Source organism: Melopsittacus undulatus, chromosome 12 (genome assembly GCF_012275295.1).
Source record: "Melopsittacus undulatus isolate bMelUnd1 chromosome 12, bMelUnd1.mat.Z, whole genome shotgun sequence".
Taxonomy (NCBI): Eukaryota; Metazoa; Chordata; class Aves; order Psittaciformes; family Psittaculidae; genus Melopsittacus; species Melopsittacus undulatus.
The window spans coordinates 3,920,795-3,936,060 of NC_047538.1; the positions used below are offsets into that span (position 1 = coordinate 3,920,795).

At 50.1% G+C, this 15,266-nt stretch overlaps 1 protein-coding gene across 2 annotated transcripts in view; it reads left to right on the plus strand.

Annotated features, from left to right (window-relative positions):
• EPHA8 (EPH receptor A8) overlaps positions 1-15,266 on the plus strand; it is a 42,662-nt gene that overhangs the window by 778 nt on the left and 26,618 nt on the right. The window contains exon 2 of one of the 2 annotated variants that reach the window (XM_034068172.1): positions 11,464-11,528. In XM_034068172.1, the coding sequence (XP_033924063.1) occupies positions 11,464-11,528 (65 nt within the window). Of the gene's footprint in view, positions 1-11,463; positions 11,529-15,266 lie in introns of those variants that run through there. The other variant, XM_013127638.2, reaches the window with a different exon arrangement.

Here is a 15,266-nt window from a genome sequence, read left to right on the forward strand (position 1 = left end):
AGATCTGCCGTTCCTGCTCCCAAGCGTGTCCTTGGCACCGGCAGGAACATCCTTCCTCCCTTCTGCTCCACCTGAGAGCCACGGCCAGCACGGCACATCCCTCTGCAGCGAGCCCCTGTGCCAGTGTCCCTGCCCGGTGGTGGCAATGGCATCCCTCCCTTCTCCTGCCTCTGCATCCCTGACATCCTTTCGGCATGCCGAGGCCCACGGGCTGGCACTGTGATGCCTCACACACTTTGCAGCACCCACTGTGCCGGGTCGTTGTGCCTGCTGCCATCTCCCAGTACCCACTCATACTTCCCCTCCCACCAGCCTATCTTCCTCACCTGTATCATCCATTTCCAGCTATTCTGGTCCTAACCCTGTTTTCTGCCCGCAGTTCACTTCCTGGCACTCCTCCTTGTTATTTTCCCCACTGCTTTCCTGTCCTTGATGGGGATTCACTAGTGTTTCTCTGCTGAGGATGGGCTGTGTGAGTGCTGGATAGGACCCCAGCATCCTGACACCCCAGCCCTTGCCGCCCAGTGCCCAGGGCAGGGTGCAGTGCAGGATGCTGCCTGTGCTGCTGGTGGCTCTTGGTGCTGCAGCCCTACAAAGCCAAGCAGCTCTGCTTGAACTTGGGTAACACTGGGCATGGATAAGTGATGCTGAGGCCTCTTTGCTTTCCTTTGTGGAGGAGATTGCTGCCTGCTGCGGTGTTTTTATGGTGTGCGTATGGAGATCCAGGCCTGGGCTGCTTCCTGCCTCTCCCCAGCTGGGAAAGACCTGGGTATTCTGCGAGACTTTTTGGGAAGGAAAGCTGGTCTCAATAACAGCCTCAGTCAGGGGATATGTGGGACTGAGGATAAGCTGGGCCCTGGTGAAGACCAAGCAGGCAGGACCTGGGTTAGACCAGGTAGAAGGTGCTGGGTGGCACCAGGACAAAGTGTGGGATCCCGCAGGAAGATGGTGGTGGCCTCATCTACTCACAAGGTTGGTTGTGTCTCCAAGGGTACTGAGGCTGATCAATGCCAGCCATGCCCTGCAACCTGGGCAGTGGAGCTGGGGATGCAGCTGCAGGCTCCTGTGAGCATCCAGCACCCCAGGGTGCTGCGCTGTGCTCCTGGCATTGTCCATGCAGCACCAGTTGTTGAGCGCCCTGGTACAAGGATGGGTCTGGAAGCATAGAGAGATGCTGTAAAGTGCAGCACAGCCCTGATGCCTCCCGCATCCCCGTTGTGTTGGGCTTTGCTATCCCATCTCTGCAGCCCGTGGCTCAGCACAGGGGGTAGCCATAGTGCACAGAGGTGTCCAATGCTGCCAACCATAACCTCTGCCCACTGCACAGCCACAGTGCACCTCTGCCCATGCCACCCAGCAACCCTGGTGCTCATTTGAGGGTTGTAGGGTAAGAAATTGCAGCCACAAAGCAGATTTAAGGCTGGCGTGCGCTGCACTCTGTGTGTGCGTATTGGGAGGCAATTGGTGTATAAAGATATGTATTAACCTGAAGGAACGGTTTCAGTCTGATTTTAGTCCCCTTCCAAGAGCTCCCAGTACCTTTCTCTTTGCTGAAAGATTTGTTCCAACAAGTTTCAAGCTTATATTTTTTATTATATAATTATATAAAAATAATATATTATCATTATAATTATAAGAAATTATATATTCTATGTATTGTTATATATTTTTCATTCATTTCAGTCTTCCGTACAGTATGTGCCCTGGAAATGGGAGTAAAAGGGAACCTCCATTCCATGGTAAATCCCCACATTTTGGCGCGGCAGCCATTGCAAAGCGCTGTGAAAGCCAAAACTCAGATTCTTGATAGATGGGCGAAAATTTACAGGATGTGGGAGATTTCCATTTGGATCACGGAAGAAAAAAGAATTCCAGAATTGTTAAATTGCTTTAGATCAGGGCGGTAGAAAAGTTGTTTTCGATAATATGAATATAGTGTGATAGACTAAAATATTTACCCTATTACACACTGTGTTGCATTGGCAAAAAATATCAAAGCAGATATGTTCTATGACACCAGCAACTGAAGTTAAATAATAGAATATGAAATATCTCTGTTGTATGGAAAGAAAATCGGACAAGCAGAAATTGTCATGTTTGAGGCTTGGGCAGGGGGTGACAAAATCTGATTTTCTGCCCGAAAATGGCACTTGGAATGCCGCTGCTGGGGTCTGCTCGCTCCCAAGCAATGGCTCTGGCTCAGCTCTGTCCACCATCAGTGAGGTGTGTGAGTTTTCTCCCCATCACAGCACAGATCCCATGGCCTGCGGGTGAGCTTGGTGGTACCTCGGTAGGGATCATGGTGCGGCATCTTCCGCAGCGTTTCAGGGCTTATCAGGATGGCCGAGGCAGACAGGAGGTGATGGGGATAGGGTGATGTACAGGGACTACACCGGGAGGATGCAGTGCTGATGACACAGGGATGCTCGCCTTTCCCCTGCGCCATGGGGTCAGTGATGGAGACGTTTTGTTCCTCCCTACAACAGGGATGGCATTTGGGAGAACACCAGGATCCTTGGGAAAACCCAGCAGCTGAAACAGGAGCCAGAGGAAGGGTTTGTGGCCATCTCCCCTGCTAATCTCTCGACTGTAATCTCATTAATTGCCCCTCTGCTCAAACAGAAAAAGAGGTAAAAGCTCATCTCCGCATTCATTCGGTGCTACTTTTGTACCCCTTCAATGCCGAAGTCGGGGCTGCGAGAGAAGGAAAGCTCTGAAAGGGAGAGGAAATAGCTTTTTCAGTTGTAAAAAGGCTGTGAGGATGCCGTGTTCCTTCGTAAGAATAGGAAAAAAGAGGTTTTATGTACACAGACGTTTGGTGATGGGGACATGGGGAAGTGTTCGTTTAAACCAGAGCTGATTTGGGCTATGTTTGCAGAAAAACAAATAAAATCATTTTGGGGTGTGTAATATCTTTATTACTCCCAAAATGCTGCTATAAAGCAAACACTTGCAGGATTTTAGGTAGGATTTTAGGATCATGGGGGAATGTTTCTGGTCTTTCTTTCTCATCTTCATTTCCATCTGTCTTATATTAACAGCTTCTTATAGTAAAACTTCTGGAAAATCTAACCTAAAAAACCTCAGACAAATAACACAACAGGGCACAAATTGCACTCACTCTGTGGGCTTTTTGTTCGCTCTCCTTGAATTCCTGTTTTCAGAAATAGTGAGGGATTTATTTACGGTGAAAAGAAATGGGCACCATTTTGGTGACGGTGGAAATAGCTTGGATGGATCCAAATTTAAGTATAACCGAAAACCCAGTGAATTACTACAGGGACAAAGAAATTACCTATTTTTTAATTTTTTTTTTAGAAAAACTGCTGAGAAATATTGAAGAAAAAAATATTTTACCCAAAAGAAAAGCACAAAACCCAAACCCAACAAAAAATAACAAACCCCAGCCCTAAAAGGGGCTCAGAGAGGGAGGCTGAGCTGCTCGTCCCATGCATTTCACTGGGGTCGGCACTTGTGGGTCCTGGTGGGTGATGCTCTGTGAGCACCGATATCATAAGGGCACCCCTCCACCTCTGCTCATTGTTTCGGTCAGGTCCTGTGTTTAGTGCATCCCTGCTCGCTTCCCTGGCAGCCTACGGTGCTGCCTTTATCTCCAGGGGTAAATCCGTTCCTGTGATAACTCTATTCATACCCTGACAGTTTCTGATAGTTCGGTCTCCTCACCCCAGCGTGTTTGTGTGAACAACACTCAGAATTACTCCTCTGTCACACAGAAATGGTTAACCCCTTCGGTCAGAAGTGAGAGGAGGGTTCACGCAGTCGTGTTTCCTTCATAAAGAAACAAAAATCCCCATGTCCTGCCTGTGTAGGTGTGCGGTCATAAACAACAACATAAAGGATACGAGTCCTTTATGGATCAGGTCCAGCCACGCTGGTAAAGCCTAATGAACTGTGCTTGGCCCAGGGATACCATTGAGAAAGCTATTCAATATTTATCTAAAGACATGGGCAATGGCAGACCCATCCCTGCCTTCCCGAATCCATACCAGCGGCTCATCAGCCTCAGCCTTAACAAATTGGACCCCTCTTTTCCCTAATATAAATTTCCCTGGTTCACCTTCCAGACATTTGTTCTATTTAGGCATTTCTTGCTAGATTAAAGATCCCATATTTTAATGCTATGAAAGCATGCTGAGTGCAAGCGGGTGCCTTGAGCCCCTCATGGACACAGGCAAAATTGGGCTTTGCAGTTTCCCTTCTCCTATATCTTTTTCCCTCCATCCCTGGTATCATGGCTGTGCCTGTGGTACCTTCTGCTCTGTCTCCAGTTGCTCCTATTTTAAATGCCTTAAACATGCAAGTGAGTGGCTGCAGCTGGATAGACCATCTCGATCCCAGCATCAAGGGCATGCACAAGTCCCTGATCCTTCCTCGGTTGGAATACCTTTTGTATTAGGTACCTCCTATACAATTTTTAAAGGATCTTGATTTATTTCATTGCTGGTGGCGTGAGACATTCAGCCCTTCCCTTCAAACGTTTTCAGTATTGGTATTTTTGTCTGTGAAAATGTTTCATTTCAGAAAAAGCTATTTTTTTTTAAGAAAGTAAAGCAAAAGCCTTTAAAAAGAGAAAACAAATAAATTAACTTGCTTGAAAAATGTCCCTGTGGTACAAAGAGCTGAGCGTGGTTTAGGGTGGCTGACTGCTATGAGAGCAAAAGATGAAATCAGGGAGAAAAGCATCCGACAGCCTGATGGCAGGAAAACTGCCATCCAAAGCCCCTTCGGATAATCCAGATCAGTGGGGATGTTTGCAAACATCCACATTTCACTACTGAATCCTCTGGAGAGGATAAACCCCAAATCTTTGCTAGGACTGCTGTGTTGCAGGGGTCAGTGGGACGGGCAGGGTGTCTTTATGGTTTGTCCAGCTAAAGGGCTCATGGGCTTTTGTATTGGCACAGATCTCCAGTGCCAGGTCCACCCAGGGACACTGGGGAGTCTGATTTTGGGTGCGAAATCAGCAAATCCCAAACAGGCTGGAGATAACTGAGCAGGTAGTTACAGGTGGGGAGTGAAAGCACTGGGATGCTCTGGGATAAAGACCTGGGATGGTGTTAAGGGCTTGCCTGGTGTGAGCTTTGGCTCCCAGAAAGCTCAGCAGAAGTCAGAAACGTCAGTGTCTAAAGCTGAAAATGCATTTGTGTCTATTTTGCTATATCAGACATGAGCAAAGAGATGAAGGAGTCAGGACTGGTGCGAGGGCAGCATCACAAACCCCTCCGAAGAGAGCTCCAATATCTGAATCCGTACGCACAGGTTTTGCCTACCACAAGCAGAATAGGTGTATTTTGTGTTAGAACACTCTCCTGTGTGATTCTTAAGGACTGTCGCTATACTGGTGGCATGAGATGTTCAGCCTGTTCCTAAAACTGGGGCTGCAGCTTGGTGGGAAGCCCTGGTGTGGGTGCACATCCATTATCTGTTCTTTGAGCTTCTGGGTTAGGGGACACTGGTCAGGGATGCAAAAAGCCATCCTTTGATGGTGTGTGGGATGATGGATTAGCTCTCGCAGGGCTTTAGCCTAACGAGATGCCAAGGGGTAGCTGTGCAAGGCAAGAGCTCCTGTCTGCTGATGGATGTGTCCCTTGGGATGGGGACACTGTGGTGGAAGGTACATACATGACTCCCTGAAGGCCAAATCCAGACCTGAGCACACCAGGTCTGCAAATCCCTCCAGGGTCCTTTCAGCTGCCTCGGTGCTCCCCAGCCTCATGTGGTCCTGCTCCTTCCGCTGCTCACGTTGGATGTTTCCATGGAATTTCTTGCCTCCCTGACCTTTCTCACCCCCTCATCCCCGGAGCCTTCCCACCTCCTCCACTGATTTCTGCCCTGAATTACAACGAGCCCAGCTCCCCTTGAGCCCAAAATATCTGCTTCCACACTAACACAAGCCCTTGGAATAGGGATGCGGAAGCGTGTGCTCACCCCTCACTCCAAGTCTGGCTCCGAGCACCCCATCCCTGAGCCCTGGCACAGCTGTGGGTTCTTTTAACATTCCCAGTCAGTTATTTATGCCCAGCTCTCACCATGCACTGTCTGCACTGAAACCTGTGTGTGCCACAATGCGGGATGCACACCAGTACTGTAACACCCTGCCTGGCAGTGGTACTGGGGTGCCCAAGCCAGCACGCACAATTCACTTTGGCTGTCTCACTGCACAAGAGCATCAGGAGTCTCAAACAGAGTAGGAAACAGGAGCAGTTTACATCTCTATTTTCCCACTTATATTTCTGTGAGGGAACATTTTTTTGGTGTTGTTTGGCTTTTGATGTGTTTTTTTCCTGGAAGAAAAAAAACTGCCCTGTAATTTCAAGGTTTTTACCCTTGGAAACGCTTTATTCAGAGTGTTTTGTTTTGTTTTGTTTCATTTTTCCACATTATTTCATGACACCTCGGTCCTACCACAGGTTATGCTTTTGTGCTGTGCATTATCTTATATGAGATCATGCAGGGTCTGGAAGGATTGGGTTGATCATTTCAGTTTTTAAACCCTGAACTGTATTTTTTTGTTAGCGCTGATTGAACAAACAAGCTTTCTTCCTACATCAAAGTATCTTCTGCTCCTGGTATACTGAAAAGGGGTGACCCTCTGGGCAGTCCTTATGGGCATTACTGCTCCTGGTGCATTACAAAACGATATAGAATTAAATACAGAAAGTTCACAGCAACAATCCGGAGGTCTGAGAAGAAATCCTGGAGTGGGAATTAGGGCACGTCCAAAAAGCAGCACTGTTATTGTCATGGCGATTGTTTGAAAACATTTCTTTTGAATATATTTCTTTTTTCCAGTCTGATTCTAGTATTCCAGTAACGTGGAAATCCCACATTCCTACCGGATTTGGTGACATCTTTTCTATCTATCCGCAATGCTTTACTCAATTCCTCTCTGGGCAGCCAAGGCATCATCCTCACTGTGTTCTCAGTATGTGCAGCCCGACAAAGCCTGCCTGGATCCGGCTGAGCGCTGGTGGGGTGCAGCACCCCACTGCCATGGTGCCGACCTGCATCCATGGGGCACATCCCTTGCGCACAGCTCCCGAATGGGAAGTGCTGACCTCCCCTCTTACCTCAAAGCCCTGTGTGCTGGTGAATAAATCACTGTTTTTCTTTCTTTAAGGATAAATACTTGTCCTGGGAAGGGGGAAGCTAAAAGCAGAACATCCCATCCCGTCCCCTGTGATGCTCCGAGGCCAGTAAGACACAGCTTTGGTGCTCGGCTTTGCCTCCCGAGTTGGAAAGGTCACGGGTAGCTATTCAGCATGCCCCTGGATTAAATGGTTGGACACAAATAGCTGACCCACCCCGGCCCCACCTGCCCATTCAAAGTCCTGTCTGAGCTTATGGGAAACGAATGCCACTGGTTCTTGTTCCCCTCCTCTCAGGGAGCCTTTCCCTGCCCCTTTCCCATAACCAGACCCTGCTGCAGATACCCCCCTCCATACCGTGCTATTCCCCCACTGAGTGGGGCTGGGGTTGTGGGGCCAGTGTGGGGTGTGCAGACTGTGCATGAGGCTGTAGTCAGTCTGTGAGTCGCAGGGAGCAGAAGTGCCTAACTGTGCTGATAAGAGTTTAATTATCGATGCAATAAGCGTTGTTGCACGGGGGGAGCCTTGCTGTGAATCTTGGGAGGCCTTTGAAGTTGTGATGGAGAGGAACTGAAGCCCAAGGGAACAGGGCTGCTCCCACTGACCCTTCCTCCCCACGCCTGAGCTACAAAGCCCCTGCCTGGGAGGGAGACAACAGAGTAATTAGAGCGAGGACCGCAGTGGGTTAACAATTAGTGAGGGTGCTCAGAGCCCTCTTTGGTCCCCCACTGCTCTATGGAGGCTGGGGCTCAGGGCATCCCCTCCCTGTGTCACCCTGGGCTTGTCCCACCACCCCACCACACACCCCCAGCCAGGCTGAGGGTCCACAAGCCCCATTGACTGGGAAGCTCTTGATCCCACAGGACTGTTCCTGAGCCTGGGATGCTTGGATGAAGGACCGCAAGGTGCCTGTTCATAGGGATGTCCTACATCCCTGCAGGAGCTGTGGCCACCGGAACAAGTGCTGGGAGAGGTTTCTGACGGCTCCATTTCATAGATGTGTGGCAAGAGATACATGGACCCAGACAAAACACACATCTTCTGCATGCTAGTCCCTGCCTTGGCTTCCTCACTTATCCCAAGCAGTGTCTGAATTTGGTAGATATAGGTACAAATAGGGGTAAGGATATGGAGGTTATAGATATATAAATATAGATATAGATAGATATAGTTATAGCTATATATGTATATCTATATATCTGTATCATCTATCTCTATCTCAGTATTAGATATCTATATCTATAGCTATAGATACAGATAGATATAGATGTCTAATATCGAGATACAGATAGATGATACAGATATATAGATACACATATAGATGATATAGATAGATTTAGATATAGATGTAGCTATAGAAGTAGAGATAGGTTAGATGATATATATATAAAAACATGTAGCTATAAATAAATTATACATATACCTCATATGCATACACATACACCTAGTCTTCAACTCCTGTGTAATCTGCATCTATGAGACTGCCATGTCTCACAGGTGTAATGCAACATTACATGATGCAACTTTATAAAGGAGCAAGTAGGTCTTCCTTGCATGAAACACCATCTCGGGACCCCAGTTGGTGCTGGGGGAGCGACCTGCTCTCTCCCAGGTGCTCCCATTTGAACAGGCAATCGGGCTTGACAGCTCCTGAACCAGTGCAAGCATTTCCCCTGACACCTCCTGGTGTTTTGGCTCAATACGGCAAGCCAAGGCCAAGGCACAGAATAGGAGAGACACAAAATGGTGCTCAGGAAAACAAAATGGAGCTGGCAGTTTGAGCCTGATCCATGCAGACAGTCCATAACATCAAACAGAATTGCCCAGCTGTAGGACACAGGTCTCCCAATCCACGTTCATTCCAGCTGAAAGGGGTCCTTTGTGGCAGCCTCCTTGCCCCCAGGCTCTTTCTGAGCATCACCTCCAGAGATGGGACAGTGCCCTTGTCACATGTGATGCAGTGTGTTCCCTTTGGTAAGCTTTCCCTGGAATGGATGGTTGGGTTTCGGAACAGTATTGGTCTGCCCTTACCTGGGCACATAGTGCTGCTAGTTGGATACTCAGACCCACAGAAGCGTGTGCTACACCAGGAGTTAACACAAACGCTTTTGGGCACACAATGCCTTTGTATTTGTGCCATGCCCACTTCAGTGGTCTTAATGCTCCCAGCTGAAACACTTGCTGAGGAAGAAAAGAAACCTCCTTCTGCAACAAGGCACGAGCAATCTGCTCCGCAAGGCTTCTTGCAGAGGTGCAAGCCTGTGCACCAAAGCACCTGCAAGGAGCCGGCTCCATCATCTGTATGAGGTTGGGTAGCAACCATATGGTCCATATGATGGGATGGGGTGTTCCAAGCTTGCTCCACATCCCGCACAGGGCAGTGCAGACAAGCCTAGGGTACACCCCACCATGGATCCCAGCTCCTTGTGCTGCCTGGACAGCAGCTGCATCCAGTGCCGAGCATCTTGGCGTGGGAAAGAGGGTGCAGAGACCACAGCGGGGGGGAGAGGGGGTCTGCAAAAGCAGTCTGCTCCCTGCAGCCTGCCTGCTGAGGGTCACTGGGACTGTGCTCCTGCTCTGTGAGCAGGGAACTCCCGAGCCCGAGCTCCTGCTGGGTGAATTACCCAGGGAAAATAGGCAGAAAATCTTCAGATTAACAATAACAAATAAAAATGGATTTGAGATCTCCGAGGTAATTACTCCGTGCTGAGGGCAAGGGGCCTCTTTAGCAGTGGGAGCAGCGCCATGCAGGGAGTGGAGGGGCTCGGCCTGCTGTTGGGCCAATGGAGTCACACAAGAAACCCTGGAAATTCTTTCAAATTGTTCTGCTAACATTAATAAATGCCTCAAAAGCTCCTAATCTGCTCTGTCAGGAGCATGACGTCCGGGTGTTTCACAGCCAGCTCACGTCTCTGCTCCTCTCTCCCTCCACCTCTCCTTCCCTGCCTGGTAATAGTAAATGGAAGTGGCACCCGTTCCTCTGGCTGCTGGCACCAGCATCACGCTGAGCCCAGCCTCTGCCAGGGCTGGAGCCACTGTCCCAGTGTGCCCCATCCCCAGCATGACAAGGCACTGCCTTGCTCCAAGACCACCATCCCTCCAAAGCCTGGAGACCAGCCGATGCTGCAGCAGGGATGCAGCCAAGCTGCATCCAGGTCTAGGGTGATGCTGCTCGATGGTCTGGAAGGGCAGTGAGCATGGAGGCAGCATCCAGAGTGGGCTTGAACTTACTGGGTGGCTGCAGGGCTTTGGCTGGGGAAGGCTGGAGGCACTGGAGGTCTTGGAAGAAGCCTGGTTCCCATCAGGGGTGACAAGACAGGAGCACACTGGTGTCGGTGCCTGCTGCACTCACTCCCAAGGGTCAGGGCACCTTGTTGGCACCCTAACCCAAGCTTCCATCCCTCTGGATCTGTACCCTGGGCTTGGGCTCCTTCCCCTGGTGCTGAGCAAGTTGGGGGCTATCAGGCAGCGGCAAGGCTCTGCTCTGCCTCATGCTGTGGGATTTGGGGCTCATGGGCAGCAGATGACACTGAGCAGCAGCTCACCCTGTGCATGCAGCAGTGCTGTAGCATCCTGCTGCTGACACTGCTCGGGTCTGCACAGGCAGCTCCTGAGCACATTCAAAGGCATCTTCACCTCTCCCCCTGCAGAAGCTGCTCCCTTTTCCTTGCAGATTAGCCTGTGCCTCCTCGTTAAGCTGGGCTCCTTGTGGTGGCAGGGCTGATGAAGGATTGGCTTTGATGGAGCCTGTCCCTCACTGCCTGGCCTCTCCACTGGGGTGTCAGCCAGGACCATGGGGGGTCACTTGTGCTGGAGCCGGGCACTGAGGGGCTGCTGGAGTGCAGACTTCATACCAGTGATGCTGGGAGGGATGTGAATGTAAAGGACTTGACTGAGCCTCTGGAGAAGTGTCCAAGTGAGGAATGATGCTCCGGTTGCATCAGTGTTGGCCCAGGGTGGGACTGGTGGACAACCTAATGCTTGGAGATTGTATTCCCAGCTTCCATATCCCCTGTGCTCTTCTCTGTATCCCCTCCAATCTGTTGTTTGCACTCCCCTCTCCTCCAAAAGGACACATTGCTCTCAGTCCTAGGGCCGGGTCTGATACAGCCTCACCTCAGTTATACCCCAAACCAACAGCTTTGGGGACCACCCTTTATTGCCATCTCCTCACTCCACATCTGCCTAAGCTGCAGCCAAACAGGTCCCTGGCAACAGCCCCATGGATTGATGGGAGCAGGAACAATCAGGAGAGTGGGATGCAGGAGGGATTGCTTGTGGTGGCTCAGTTCCCTGCCCCTCAGGGATGGGGAGAAACCTTTCTAATGCACTGTTTTGCTCCTGTGTTTTCCAGTGAACTTGCTAGACACATCAACAATCCCGGGGGACTGGGGCTGGATGACTTATCCCTCGCATGGGGTAAGTATGAAGCGGCTGTTGGCGTGTGGGGAATGGGTAACCACAGGTCCTCCTGGTACCTAGGTCAGTGCTGATGGGGCAAAGAGACCACATCCAATGGGAAAATGTCAGCCTGAAAGAACAGTGGGATGCAGGTGGTTTGGAAATGCCATTTAACTGTCCGTGTCCCCTGGTAGTGACCAAATTGTCACTAACTCCTGAGCAAAGAGGGAATTGAAGAGCTGGGTCACTCCATGGGCTCTCACATTGGGAAGCTTCTCATTCCTCACTGCACCAGGGGAGCATCAGGAAGAGCAGCCCAAAATGTCTGGGAAACTCTCAACAACCTGTAATCAGAGGAGTTTGCTGTGGGAAATGGGGGAGAGGGGCAGGGATGTGGATGTTTCCTAAAGGGAATGGGGATGTAAATGCACAGCCCGGCAGCGTGCCCAGGAGTGATGTAGGGATGGTGACCCCATCTGAACTTGCCATCTCTACTGGCTGGGTCCTTTCCGCTTCTCCCTTCACCTGCATTTCCATGTCCACATTTCCCTACCACAGCAGCTTTCTGGCAATGGGGAGTTACAGATGGCAGCAGCGACCTGGCTGCAAGGATTTTGCTCATTCATTGAGGGAACAGAAACAATCCCATCATAAACACACAGAGGACCAACCGCGAGGCACAGTGGGGCTTGCCGCAATGCACAAAATGGGCAGAATTGGGGTGCCTACCTGGTTTTTGCTGCTGTGCTGTTTTTTCATGTCCACTCTTTTTCATCCCCTCTCTGAACTAAACGCTCCTAATCTTTTCAATTCCACCTCCTACAGAAATCTTCCCAGGCCTCTAATCATTTTCATTGATCTGTTGCTTGAGACTTTCAGTCCCCACGCTGCTTGAGCAGGAGTGATCAGAACAGTGAATTCATGATAATAACGATGATTGGGTTTATATCAGGCATTATTATTTATGTAAATATATTATGTAAATATATTAAATTATTAGCTCTAATTTTAGCTCTTAGCTCTTGCAGTGACTATCCTGGAAATGTAACGGATTCAGAGGTACAAGGTCAGTGGGGACAGCAGAACTAATATGATGTGATGTCCTGCATAAATATAGGTCTTCAGACCTACCAATTCACTTGCATCTCAGAAAAGCCCAGCTTCTATGAAATAAAACACTTTGACTGCAAAACTGCCAGTGTTGGTAAATCCTCCAGGTCCTGTAGTGATGCTGTTAACAGGTTGCTGTTCAAAACCCATCGCTGTGTGGGTTTGCTTGGCTTTGGTTCCCTTCTGCCATTGCTGGGTGAGGGAGACACTGTCCTCTTCATGGTCATGCACAGGTTGCCCTTGGTTGTGTAGATCCCAATCCTGTCACATCACTGCTGCCATCTCATCCCAAACCTGCTGCCAAACCCTGGTGTCCTGGAGTGTCCTGATGCATGTTCAGAGGTCGGCGTTGCTGACCCTGTTCCTCAGATAAAACCACACTCGTTTTTGCTTCACCCACATCTCCATTCTGCTGCCCTGCCTGAGCCTGGGACCATGACATGGGTGACAGTGGGGAGGTGGGTAGCTCTGCATGGGTCTTTAATGGCACTAAGCAGCACAGAGCCCCAGTCCCCATTCTGAGGAGCTTATAAAGGTGCCTTGTGTCCTCTAGCTCAGTCTTTAGTGCCCTATAGCTTGCCCTACGGTTCTGTCCCACCTCTCTGGGGCTACTGGGGATGCCAGAGGAAAGGTGGCAGCCTCAGAGCTTTCCTCTTCTGGGCTGTTTGCTGCCTGTGCAGTGAGTGAACAGTTCAAACCATCAGCAGCACAAAGCTGGAAGAGAGGCACTTGCAAAGTCCTGATGCTTTCATCTCATCTATGGGAAAAGTGAACCTGCCCCTATCTGGGCTTGCTGTGGCCACCAAGAGCAGAGGAGCAAAGGGCAGGGAGCGATGGGCACAGTGGGGGTCAGCAGCACCATGGACCCTAGGGAGTGTCAAGCCATCAGGGAGGCATGTGTGGTCTGTTTTGACATTTCCTCTTGCCAGACGATTAACTGAGGGGTAATTGGCTGTAATTGCTGCTCAGGGGTTTAATTGCATCCCCCCCTCACCTCCACCACGGAGACACGTGCAGGAAGTGGAAGGGTCACCAGCAGCATCCCTGTCCCGCAGGCTGCGGCTCCTCTCAATTAGAACTTCAAAGGGCTCCCAGGAGCTTTGCAGCTCACTCCATCCCCAGAACAATTCCCTTTGCACTGAAAATTAAACTCTTATCAGTGCTGTCAAAGAGGCCGCCCCTTCCCCTTCCCTGCCTCCGGTTTCCCAGCTCTCCCCAGTAAAACGCCCCAGTGCCCCAGTGCCCTTCTCTCCCCTCTCCTTGCTCAGCACGTGACCTGCTGGATCAGAGGGAGCCTTGATCGGCCCCTTTGCAAATTGCTTTTCTACTGACTAATTAAAACGCTGATGAGATAAGTCAACATATTATTAATAATTATTGTATCGTCTACTTTGATTTACAAAGTCAAACAGGAAATGATTTTATTCAGACTCAGGGTATCTAAAGAGCTTGAATGATGCCTTGCAAAAGCTAATTACAATAGGAGCACCTTGAGTGCTGGAGGAAGGCTCCCCATGCTGCCCGTGACCTCCCCATCTGCCCCCCACCAGCACCTCTGTGGTCTGGCCCCATAGTATCCCTCTCACTACATGGGCTGCGGTCAGCCCACAGAGCTGCTGGGTGTCTGTCCCCAAGGGGGGGGGGGGGGGGTTGGTTTTGCTGGTGGGAGCATCAGGAAAGACCTTCAGAGGTGGTTTGTGTATCCCCACCTCTGCCCCTCTGTTTCTGGTAAAAGGGGCTTCTCTTCCAATCCGGAGCCTTTGCCTGGATCCAGGAACACCAGGAAGTTACAGGGCAAGCAGAGTTGAAACTGATCTTCTTTGAAGAGAGGGGTAGGAATGGAATGTTGGAAAAATAAAGATTGAGACTAGTAATTGAGATAAAGGCTCATCTCCCAGAGCTTGTTCAGTAAATGCTGGGTTATTGCTAATTCCCCAGGCACTGGTCACTACCAGGAGTTAATCACCTGCAGTGAAGCTCAGGGTAGTTAACTGCCTGACAAATCCCTCCTTAGCCACAGCAGTGACTGATTTCATGAGGATTATCTCCATTAAGGCCTCCCACTACTGATTTATAGGTGCAATAACATCCTTCTCTTGTTCTCCTCTCCCAGTGACAGAGTGAGGGACCTGGCAGCTCCCAGGGAGCTGCTGCAGCTCAGTGCTTGCTCAAGGGAGGAAGGACTGTGCTGGATGTCTCAGGGGCAGCAGCAGAACAAGCATCCCTCAAGGAAGCCATCCCAGGGTGGGGAAGACCCTGTCCTTGCTTCCCTCTGTGGTCACCAAAGGGTGGTGGGATGCTGAGCTGCTGCTGGATGTGGTCTCTCCTTGTGTGTTCGCCTCTTCCACTCCTCCTTTTCCCCACTCTGCTGCACCACACAAGCCCTGGGAGACTTGTAAGACCTTGCTCAGCTGCCCAAATATCTGGTGTTTGCATCTTTCGCCTTCCATATATCTGGCAAATATTATATAGCTGGTGTTGACTTTAATTTAAACCATTAGGCAAACCCCTGCATACAGATGCAATCATGTCCCATGTCCCCCCCAGCGCGTGCGCTCACCACAGTAATTATGATGTCCTCATTTCCGTCTCGCTGGGGGATCTTATCACACTGATGGGGGCCGGGCTGAGCTTCCTCTAGCAAAA